The sequence below is a fragment of the Dicentrarchus labrax genome, unplaced genomic scaffold (assembly GCF_905237075.1).
Source record: "Dicentrarchus labrax unplaced genomic scaffold, dlabrax2021, whole genome shotgun sequence".
In the NCBI taxonomy this organism is placed as follows: Eukaryota; Metazoa; Chordata; class Actinopteri; family Moronidae; genus Dicentrarchus; species Dicentrarchus labrax.
In genome coordinates, this window is record NW_026136723.1 from 20,185,668 (window position 1) to 20,198,261 (window position 12,594).

At 39.5% G+C, this 12,594-nt stretch overlaps 1 protein-coding gene across 9 annotated transcripts in view; it reads right to left on the minus strand.

Annotated features, from left to right (window-relative positions):
- Positions 1-12,594, minus strand: part of LOC127358465 (sodium bicarbonate cotransporter 3) — a 44,252-nt gene that overhangs the window by 23,267 nt on the left and 8,391 nt on the right. For all 9 annotated transcript variants that reach the window (XM_051391586.1, XM_051391585.1, XM_051391587.1 and 6 more), the window contains exons 2-3: positions 3,620-3,701; positions 1,961-2,110 (exon numbers count right to left, since the gene is read on the minus strand). In XM_051391586.1, coding sequence (XP_051247546.1) covers positions 1,961-2,110; positions 3,620-3,701 — 232 coding nt within the window. The remainder of the gene's footprint in view (positions 1-1,960; positions 2,111-3,619; positions 3,702-12,594) is intronic.

Here is a 12,594-nt window from a genome sequence, read left to right on the forward strand (position 1 = left end):
AATGGGGCCGAATGTAAAAATCATTATTGTTCAACTTTTGTACTTTGAAGAAAACTCCACAGTGCACCTTTTAAAGGACCAGTGTGCATAATTTAGCGGTATCTAGCAGTGTAGTTGTAGATAACAACCCCCTTGCCTCACCCTCTCGTTTAAAGCATATAGGAGAAACTACAGTGCCCCCACAGAACTTGTGAAAAACTCAAAAGGCCCCATCTAGAGCCAGTGTTTGGTTTGTCTGTTCTGGGTTATTGTAGCAAGCAAGCGTGTGTGTTTGTGTGTCTGGTACAACTGCACTAATTCCTTCTGAAGCTGAGGAGAATATTTTTTTAGGTAGAGTAGAGTAAGACCAGTACATCACTGTTACTGCCTTTCAGTGTGCCACATAAGAAGGAATCCATCTGCAGGCTTGACACTGAGAAATCTTGAGATGCATGCAAGAGCGAATAATGAAAACTTAAATGTGTTCCATCAATTTTCTTTTCATGTCTGATTGAATTAGAGGGCAGATATCAGGACATCTGGAACCAGAGAGAAAACGGAAATAGATATGGCAGATTACAAGACTGAACGCCACAGGGAGGCAGAAATGGAATGACTGGAAGCAAAAAAGCGAGAGTTATTTTCTATTAACAGATGGGTACACTATGTGGTTGTCTGGTATGAATTATGTACATGTGTATACACTTCGTATATTGATGGTGCCAGTGCTTACTGTTATTCCACACTTCTTCCTGAGCATAAAGATGGTCTCTCCATTGACAAACATTTTTTTCTGGGTCAATGACCCATGTTACTGACCCCTAAATACCTCGAAGGATTCTGGCATTTCTGGAGCACACAGCAAGAATCATTATGATAGAAAGTTACATCTAACTTAAAGACAATATTTAAAATTACATAGTAAAATACAAATAAATACGTTTTTTTATTCATTAATTAAGATTTCAACCATTCATTCTTTGCATCCGTAGAAATCAAGCTAAGCCCATACACAGTTAGAAAACTATGTATTAATTAGTAGAAATAGAGTACAAAACAGAACTTACAAAGTTTCAATAACCTTATTTCCCAATTTAGTACCTAGAAGGGTGTGTGGACCAATTTATAAAACATGATGCTCTGTGCACTCAGTCTATATTAACAAGATAACAGGTCTGTTTTTCCATCTTGGTTATGTCATAAAGGTCTAATGAATACTTCATACAGTTTATAGCATTGTTTGGGTGCTTATGAGTCCTGCAGTTGAGGTGATGCAGCAACTGCACACACAAACACACTCACACGTCGCTTAAAATGTCATAGCCTTCAATCAGTGTCAGAGGCTGGTTCCCAGTGGCCTTTAATGCCTTTTAGAGCAGAATGTTTTATTCAGAACTGTATGAAAGGTGGAGATACACTGAGGGCTTAAGCAGAGTGGTGCTCCAACCTGGAAATCTGTGCATTGTTAAAGGAAGGTCTGATTCTAAATTTACACCATATGCCCCCCTCAACTTTTCTGTAACTGCTTTGCTAACCAAGGTTGAACATTAAAAAAATGACATTCATTTATTACTGAGTAGATTCAGCTTTTTGTGTTTTAACTGATGATGATTTGTGGCCTTGTAATTGCATTCAAAGTCCGTAACTATTGTGTCAGAGAATGGCAAATGGCACATAACTAGGCTATTTGCAAAGAATTTTTGTATCAGTTCTAAGTAATGTGAGATTCACATGCCAGAAACAATCTGCTATTAAAAAGAAATCGAAAGGTATGCAAAGTCTAAGGTAGCTCTGTTTATTGGGGTTTCTGTTTATTGTCTGAGACAAGTCCTGTGAGTGTATGAATAAACAAAGTTGAGGGCTCTCAAAAGTAGACATTGACTGCAAGGTGGAGGGATTTAGAGAGAGAAATAGAAGAAAAACAGTGGTGTGGGGTTTGGTAATAAATGGGGGCATTAAGACATTTAGGAGTGTTTCCAACCATATGTGGGGGATTCCCTGCCATCTTCTTTCCCCTCCTCAAAGTCTCTCTCTCTCTTCTTTCGGTGGTGTCTGTGTCCTCGGTGGCGATGCCTCCGTTTGCTCTCCCTTCCAAGAGGAACATGGACGCCTACATACACTGCTCTGTGGCCTGGAAAAAAAAAAGTGCAATTACAGTTCAGACACCTCTTCTATAAAAATTGAAAAAACAAGACAGCAGGATAGTATTTTGATACAGTTAAAACAGCATATAGCAATAGCACAGCGAGAATACATTTCATTTACATCTTCAGTATTATGATTCTAACTGACTTAGAATACCACTAACACTGGTTGCACAGCAGACATATTATAAGCCAGAAAAGCACAGGCAGACTTAATAACAATAACGATGGTTCAGTTCCATTCAGTGTCCTAGTAACAGTGACATTAAAACCTGTATGCACGCAGGACCTCCTCTAAGTGGAAGGCAGCTATCATTACTACACCTGTGAGTTTCCTACCTATGACATGCCCAGTTGTCCTCTGTGCAACCAGGTATTAAGGTATTAAAGAGAAAAATACATTTAATGTTATTTGAAAGTGTTATTCTGATTATGTTCTTATGACACAAAACATGAGGTTCAATCTATTCGCACAAAATCTGATGAGCAAATTTTGACAATTTCAAATTTCCTGTATATTTTTTGCCCAGCCATCACTCAGTGCTCGCTTTGTTGGTTTATACAGAGGCAGACATCTGCTTTGAGTCAGATTCTTCCCAGAAGGACAATAATATCAATAGAATTCTAAATCCAAGAGATTACATTAAATATACAAGTCAAAGACATTTAATTAAAAATACAGACTACATTGTAAAACAGACAAACCTACAAGAAGAGTATCACAGTCCCAGACATTTATTTTGAGGTAAAAGACAGAAACAGGAACATTTAAGACAAAGAACTTTCCATTTTGTCTAAGTGCTCTAGATAACCTACATGAAAGAAACCAGAGTACAACATTTAACTTTTTCACCCCTCCGTTTCCCCTCCAATGTTTTATCCACTTCCCCTCGTTATTGTTACTGCCACACAGGAACATTGTTCTGAGATGTAAACGCCCTATTTTTGCCCTACATTCTCTGCCAATACTCATTTTTCACAGATGAGTCATCTCTCTTTGATTTGAGAGGGAACCCAGGAGGAATGAAACCAAGATGCAGCACTCAGAGGAAGGCATACGCGACATACACATGAGCAGATGGAGAGAAAGGAAGAGAGACACAGGAGATGAAAGAGGGGGGAGGGGGAAAAAAACCTGACAACTTAGCTGGACAAAAAACAGAGGGCTCCAGGGGAGTCACAAAATGAGAGAATGAGATATTATTGAATAGAGGATGGAGGATATGGAGTGTGGTGAACAGCATTGACACTTCATGTTAAACTCAGTCCACTATCTGATCTTATTAAATTATATTTACTCTGTGTGTCTAGTGTTTCTCAGACTAAGCCTGATCAGCAGCAAATGACCGAATGTATAACAATTAGCTGAAGAGAAATAGAAAAAGGCAACAAAATCCACTTACTGTATTCTGGCTTAGGAACCTAGCTTTCAATTACTTAAAAAATAGCACATAGTCAGAAGAAAAGTCTTTCAGTCCAGGTGGCTTTAAACTTACTTTCCAAATCTTCCTTTTCATAGTTTGTGTGAGTGGTGAAGCTGGTCTTTCCGTGGTCAACAATCGCCTCCTCATCTAGACCCTGAAAACAAACAGGAGCAGATAGAGAGAGGAAAAGAGATTAGTATCATGTGCAAATCTATTTTCTTTTTATTCCAATTTTCACCTATTATTTTACTGGCTTATACTGGTTTAACTCAATATACAGTGTCAGAATTTGCCAGGTTTTTAAAATAGTCATACAGCTCACTGGAGACTAAAAGCTCCTATCACTTAAGTGTTGGTTTCTCGAAATACCAGTGGATGAGAAACAGAAGGAAAGAAAACATTAAAAGCATGTCTGACTTTAATTCGATAATAAAAATAACAACAGACATTCAGTAAGATGTGTCATCGGTGTAATGGAGCACAGTGTTAGAAACAATGGTGCTTTAGTGCAACTTTTAACAACTCCAACAGACTGTCGTCACAGAGGAATAAATATCAAAGTTAGCAAGTTTGATGTGTGTTGATGACACCCTGTTCACTTCATTACCTGTCGCAACAGGAATGGCAGATATAGGATCTGCTGGTGAGGCAGTAAGAGATGTAAGTCTGTACGCAGGAGAAAAATGTGGGGAACTAACAGGGTAGGGAAAAGGATGCAGCTTTTCCAATAGTGTTGGCACGAAGCAGAACAGCTTGGGGAAGATTGGCTTGGCTGTGATTACACTGGTGGGAACACAGCATGGAGATCTTTTCATTCCTTCCTCCATAAAAACTACAGGTGATTAACATATTTGGAGTGAACAGGTATGTAGGGATGCCTTCTTGTTTTGTGTATTTTTACCCCATTACAAATCACTCAATCGCTTTGGGAGTAAAATAAAGTACTTTAATGTTGCACATGGCCAACACCAACACCCTATTTACACACCACTTAAACATGGCAGACCATGATCTGAATGAAAATATAATTACGTGTACTTAATGATTAATTTACTCTGATAATTCATCTGGTTTTAACTACAGGCCAGAACAAAATGACATACTCTGACAGACAGGTTAAATTTGGCAGAAGATGTTAATGATAACAGAATAGCTTCTCTAGCAAATGAACCGCTGATGGTTTTCTTTACAACCTGAAGTACTGCGTAATGTGGCAAAGTATAATTGGAACTTTATGAGGGTTTATATGTGCCATTTTCCATCAGCTAATTAGTCTATATCAGAAAATATATTCATTGTTATGGTCCATGTCATAAAGGTCGAGTTTCATAGCAACATCAAGAGACTGGCTACACTCATTAAAAAAAGAGGTTATGACCTTAGTGAAAAATAATTAGCCTGATATCAATGTCATGGAAACATAAAATAAAAAAATAGAAAGAGCCAATTAGAGGGGACATAAAGCTGTCAGGATACATAGCAGCAAAGATACGCATTATTAATATTCTTTATCATATTATACTGCTGTCAAACAAATTTTACAGTACCTAATCACCCCCAGCCCCAAAACCATCACCTTAACCATCAGCAGTGCATACTTAACCTCAACATTTATCCAAAAGTTAGGCCAACCCAAGTCTAACCTTTAAACTTGAACAGCTCTTGAAAAAGTGAAAAACCTTGTTCAGTTTTAAAGTCAAAACTGGTTCTCAAAAAGAAGTGTAAGACAAACTCACCGACAAAAACCACAAACCTCCCCAACCCAAACCTGGTTTGGTCCAATTACTAACCTCGTTATTAGAGGTTCCCGACTCCCTGCCCCTGCGTGCCATAACGTTTAAGGCAGCCACAGAGACTGTGTCTCCAATTGCGGCTGCATGTGTGGCCAAAACAGATCTAAATGTGCTTGGAGAAGTCACCAGTTCTACCACCAGAATACCAGAATATGAACTGATGCCAGTGTTACGCCAGGTCGCAACCACAAAAATAATGAGGAAACCAGAATCCCTTGGCTTCTTCTCATATCATTACATCACACCACCTAACACCCATCATCACCAGTCCCCCAATCAACAAACAAACACATACATATGTCAAATGACACACTGCAGGCATATATTTGTGAGAATTCGAATTTCACACCTCTAATAACCGTAATACTTCCAGCTGTTCTCTAAGACCACAAAAAGAGACCACAGAGTGAATCAATAGAAGTCAGTCCAGCTTGGCTCCATTATCAGTGTGTGTTTAAACTAAGCATGATGTATAGAGTGCTGCAGGGATGACGTATTTTTGTAGGCCAACCCAGACGTTAGCTTAGACCATTGTCATGGTAATCGGCGTCCAAGTAAGTATTCGAATGCTTCGTTTTTTTGTTTCTGTTCTTTTTAAAGACAGGTCGAAACCGGATCCCGCAGTGTTTCTCACACACACTTTCCTTGAGAGAGAGACGTTTTCTGGTATTTTCTGCTAAGACGTGGACACGGTGGATATATTACAAGGTCGGACCGGGTCAAACATGTATCATGTTGCTTTTGATCTTTTGACAAGTCTTCTCCACATGCAGCTCGTCTGCTATTGTGAAAATGGAATAGCAGGTTAAAAATTCCCAAATGCAAATTGTAATTTATGAGCAACTGTATAAAACATACTACTGACCAATAAATAGAAACAAACCATAGTACTTTTATGGTCCTGGTAAAAAAAAAAAAAGAAAGAAAATAAATGCAGTTTATTAAGCTAAAAATATATTTGTGTATTTCAACTAAGCCCATAATGATCAAAAACATAAACTACTACGAACCTTTAAATATCTAACAGTCTGTCTTTTACATAGGCTGTATAATATATGACCAGACACAGGATTTCAACAACCACATATGTGCTGTTCTCCTGCCTCATGTACATACACTTTGAGTCAACACAATCCAATTGGAGGATCCTTTCAATCCCTTCATCCAATCACAGAGAGGCTCTGCTGCCAAGCAGGAAAGAGTCGAAACAAAAGGTGACAATGTTAGCCACATGCTGAAAGGACATGTGATCCGTGGATGATATCACGGCGTCGTCTGTCTTAGCCCAAACATGCCAGTCACCTCCACTGACGACAGTGAAGTTTGATTTTGATGGAAAGCACACACTATGTCCATCCTCTTCTCTCTCTTTCCATTACTGACTTACTACTATGAATATGTCTTCAATGACATTCAGATTTCCACACATATATTACCATAATCATTCTCCTGTAAGAGCCCCACCTACAATGAATGATGCCATCTGTGAGTGTGTTTGTGTGCACTTGTAAGGCTGTGTGTGTGTGTGTGTGTGTGTGTGTTTCTCGGTTGCTGGTGGATTTGCATGATAATGAGCCGTGTTGCTCTCTGACAGTGCCTTGATGAGGAGCGGTAATAATTCAGCTGCAGAAAGGGAGAAGAGCAGCAAGAAATTAATCTATGGAGTTCTTCTCCCCACAGCACACCAAGGCTGAGTAAAACGGACAAGGGGTGACTGGACTGGACTGCTTCCTCGTGATCATTTGTGATGGAGGGGCACTGGACTAGGGAAACTACGATAGAGTTTAAGGTCTAACATGTTAAGCGGCTATATAGCGAGGTATAAACATCTGTACTTGATTTCTTGAAAGCAGTGTCATTACTTTAAAAAGGTCCAGTGTGTACGACTCAGGAGCATCTACTGGCAGAAACTGAACATAATATTTATTGGTATGTTTTCAATATTGTATAATCACATAATATTGGAATTGTAGTTTAATTACCTTAGAATAAGACATTTTTATTGACACAATGAGCGGGTCTTCTTCTACAGAGGCCGCAATGTTGAACAGCCATGTTTCTACAGTAGCTCAGAACGGACAAACACTGGCTCTAAATAGGCCCTTTCGTGTTTTGTACAGCCACCATAGTTTTTTTTTTTAAATGCTTGGAATGCCGAGCTGTATTCAAATGGTTGCAATCTGAAACTTCAATGCTAGATGCTACTGCCACTGTATGCTATACACTGGTCCTTCAACTTTAAATATAGAACAAAGGTCTTTCTCAGGGTCAAGAAACAAGCTTTTTTTTGTCTTGTGATGTGTAAATACTACTTCCTTTTAATGAGACAATACCTCTGAAACAAATCAATCAATAACGGAAGTTTTTGAACTGAGTTTGGTGACTGCCCCGAGTTCAAATGTCACATACTGTAGGAATCACATGAACCAATGTTTACAAGCAGGGCACACAAGGCTAGTGTTTAACTATTCCTGCTTCATGAGTATCGTCTTATTCTAAAGCTTCTTAAAATACCACTTACACAAATCTGTTCATTTTACTGTATTAACAACTGTTTATGTACAAACATCCATTATCATGTATTCTACGCATGTTGTCACCATGCCTGTTGAGTGAAGTATATGCACGTGTTAAAGTCTGTTGTGCCCACGACCCCACATTGCTTGTTACAATTTAAAAAGGCATGATGCAACCTGTCACATAGCTGTGTCCAAAATAATATCACCAGCAGTCCCCAGGCCAGGGAGGGCCATTATGCCCACAAAGCACAGCTGTGGTTGGGCTACAGGAGCAGTGCCAGCGAGGGCTTGGAGCGCAGACGATTTGCCAGCTGAGCAAGACAAGCTATCATATAGTGACATCAATAGAGGGCTGATGACAGAAGGCAGATGCGTGTCTGGCTGCATCTGCACAGTAAAGAAAGCCAGACTATATGTTCCTAGCACTGTTTTCTTTCCTGTGTAGATCCATCCATTTGTGTTTATTGGTGACCATAATGATTCTATAATGTTTGTTTTAAAAATTCCACCTGTCTGAAACTAATACGTGATAAGCAAACCTGCAGGTCAGATCATCTGAGTAGACCTGGATCAATAGAACAGTAACTAGGTTATAGAATAAATGCCAACTAGTGATCAAAATACAAAGATGGAAACATAGTATTCAAAAGATAACCATGGTATGAGCTCCATCCAGAAAACTTGATGTTAGCACAATGTTTCCTGGCCTGTGTGCCACCACACGCCAAAAAAACTCAAGGGTTGTGCCACATTCTGCTTCCCCTACCACTGACAAAACAGATGTCTAGCACGGTGGGGAATTCTGATCAGAAGCCCCTTGATGTCCCAAGGGAGCATAGCGTCACCTCTAGTATGAGCTCAGAAGAACGGAAAGCATGCGTGGAGTCTGGTTAAGGCTGCTCAATTAATTGAAATTTTATCATGATTACATTTTTGGGGCCAAACGATCTCAAAACTAATAAAATCAGGGGGAAACGGGATTCAGAGATGCAGCCCCTGATAAGGCTGCTCAATTAATCGAAATTTTATCATGATTACGATTTTGGGGCCAAGCGATCTCAAAACTAATAAAATCAGGGGGAAACGATTTTTTTTTTTCATTTTCTTCAGGGACGCAGCCCCTGAATTGGGACACAGCCACAGGCTGCGTATTTCGGTCCCTCCCCCACAGCATGCACTGCACATGAGTCATGCACTCTGTATACTCGCCGTTCCCAACCTGTCGCGCGACAATGTGAAGTCACGGGAGCGCCTTAACTATTTATACTTGCGCCGGTGGTCGCGACACTAGTTGCAGTTTTCTCCTGTCACGTTGTTTTCGTTTGAATAGGTAACGCGGAGACTTACAAATGTTTATGGGGAAAGGAAAGTGTAACTGAGGACTTCCTTGCAAAGTGGTTTTGACAAATGTCCAATAAATGCAGCATGTTTCTGAAGTTTAAAAAAATAATCGTTTGAATAATTGTGATTTAAATTTTGACCCAAATAATCGTGATTATGATTTTTTCCATAATCGAGCAGCCCTAACCCCTGAATTGGGACACAGCCACAGTCTGCGTATTTCGCGCATAAGTATTTCGGTCCCTCTCCCACAGCATGCACTGCACATGAGTCATGCGCTCGGTATACTCGCCGTTCCCAACCTGTTGCGCGACAATGTGAAGTCACGGGAGTGCCGTAACTATTTATACTTGCGCTGGTGGTCGCGACACTAGTTACAGTCTTCTCTTGTCACGTTGTTTTCGTTTGAACAGGTAACATGGAGACTTACAAATGTTTATGGGGAAAGGAAAGTGTAACTGAGGACTTCCTTGCAAAGTGTTTTTGACAAATGTCCAATAAATGCATCAATTTTGACCCAAATAATCGTGATTATGATTTTTTCCATAATCGAGCAGCCCTAAGTCTGGTGCATGATAAGCCTTGCCACACTTTGCTCAATACACAGGGCACAAATGTGGACAAGTAAAGAGTGGGCTCCAAATGACAATCAAAGGGAGGTAGAAAACACCAGCAGGCAACCTTCCAAGTGCCAACACAATCCAACAATAAAAAGTGCCACTCATTTCTCATGCCTTGTGGGATTGGTCTTCCCAAACAACAAGAATTAAAAGTGGAAAATCTAATATTAATATATTTGTAACTATCTTTTCCCAACCAGATCTAGTTACAATGGATTCCACTACTGACCAGTTTAACATCATGGAAAAAGTATCAAGACATCCAAACCACTCCTGCACTATGATTCCTCCTTGTCACCTCAATAATAACCTCTAACTTGTTCATTTTAAATGATTATTATGAGGGCTTGACCACAAAAACATACATATTTGCTAAAATGAACGGTAAAGACTAGGTGATAACCATGCTGGTTTTATTTGCTCAATTGTATTGTTTTGAAGCAGACACAGAGAGAATACTTAGATGAAAGTCAATGAAGAGGTAGCAGCCTATAAAACTATATATAAACATAACATCACGTTGATCTGCTGCAATTTTAAAGCAGTCAGCCAGTTGAAATGATGAATTCAAATTGATAATACTGGTGAAAAAGCAGTTCCATGAGTGCTCATTGGAGAGAAAGACTCATTTAATAATTAATAAAGCTGCTACTAGAGACTGAAAGCCCTTTTGTGTGCTTTTTAAAATAGGATAAAATGGAACAATTCATGGACACATAAATTTAAAAAATCAGAAAATATTCCACTATCTACTTAAGTTTCTATGCTGTATACATGAAAGATAAAGGGCTGGTACAAAACATTACTGTAAGTATGTGTATCAGGATTTTCTCTGGCTTTTACAGCAGCTTAGGTGGTAAAATCACCAATGTGTTGGGTTTTAAGCAAGGGTGGGGATTTACGATTCACATGAACCTTTAAGAGTAAACACAAGGCTTAGCATGTGTTCATCCAGTAGCAGGGCAGTGTAGTAAAACACAGTTTGAACTCACAACTGAACTTTATACAATGATTTCTCTAGTATGACATAAAAGTTCAAAGATAGTATTGCTGAGAAATTTGCTTAATGTATGTATACAGGAGCAATCAAGATATGAACATAACGTCTAACAGCTTACTCGCATTTGTTGAGGCAAGAGTTTGTTACACTGATCAGCCATAACATTATGACCACATGGGCACTCTGGTTTAGTATTTTGCAGAGAAACAGAGAGAGAGACTTTATCTGGTGGATATTTTACTAGCACGGAGCAGTTCCCCCTAATGCCCGGTTGTGAAAATGGAATCGCGGCTGAAAACATTCAAAACATGAGATGTGTTTCTTGGGCGACTTTATAAGACTTACAGCTGACCAACAAAGTAATGGAGCGGACATATAACGCCTGTATATGGAGAGGCATGGTGGGGCAAGCCGGTGTGTGTGTGTGTGAGACAGACGTGTAGTTGTGTGTGCGTGTGTGTACACTATAAGCTAATTAGAACCAGTGATCAGTGATCGTTATCGGCCAATACTGCTTCTACTGATCGGTGACCGGCCTCAAAAATCCTGATTTGAGCACCCTTAGTATATATTAAATTATTGTTTAACAATACCTTACGCTATAGTGCAAGTACTACCATAACTGTTGTGATATTGTATGACATTGTACAGATGTTCCTGATATTGTGTAAGTGCAACCGTTTGAAGTAGTAGCTCCATTATCAGCTTGACCTACGGCATGCCTTATTAACCTGTCAGTAAACTAAGCTAGTAATGTTATGTTGTTTACTACTAAGAGGAGGACATTAACAAGCAAAGCACGGAGCAAAGCCATCCCGAGCAGACAATCGCGACACCAAAGCATGTCGAAGATGTTGTACAAAACAGCTGTCTAACTCTACAATGACAACAAATCTGCAGACTGACTTGGCAAGGTTAGCTTGCCACCTAAGTGAGGCACCGGAGCGGTGGTACCACAGACGAGCAGAGCATCTGGCCCCTTGCCAGAAGCTCATAAAAATGCCATCACCAATAAGAGAGCAAGATTTATATGGAAGGATATGTGGATATGTGACCCATTGGTGTGGTTAAAGCAAATGTCTTATCCTATAGTATAGTTTTTATGATATGTGTTTCTGAGTGGTGTCATACACTTGTACTTGTGTGTCATTTGAAATTTTTATTTGAATTGATTTCTAGAGTAACATCCCAGTAATCTATGAATTTTTCCCTACTAAAAACCAGTATCGGTCTCAAAAATCCCATATTGGTCAGGCTCTAATTTTGTTTTAAGAAATCCCAGCAATTTTTTATTTATTTCTAGGTTTGAAGATAATAAAGTCTTGGTGGTCAATCAATGATCATACTAGGATCACTACAAATTAAAATCAATCAAAACGGCCAAACGCTGTTTCTTCCCTTGAGAAAAGTTGAAATATTATGTTCCTGGGGGACACCATACAACCCACTCAAGGACCCCTGTTGGTCCCCGGACCCCACTTTGAAAACCACTAAATAGTTTGGCCGATTCATTTTCTGACAATCCACAAAACGATTAATCGACTTATCATTTCAGCTTTGCATTTTGTCATGTTAAAGTCATTTTTTTTATTAATTGACAGCATGTAGGTTAACCTCACTTCTGTCAGATCCATGTTTGTGTGGGAGTGAATTAACCACACAGCAGCCAAACACCTCTTCAGCCAACCAGACAGTGAATGAAACAACCAGCGACTCAACAAGCCAACAGGCTTGGTTCCCTCTAATCCCAGTTCCTTGCCAGCCTTGCTTTACT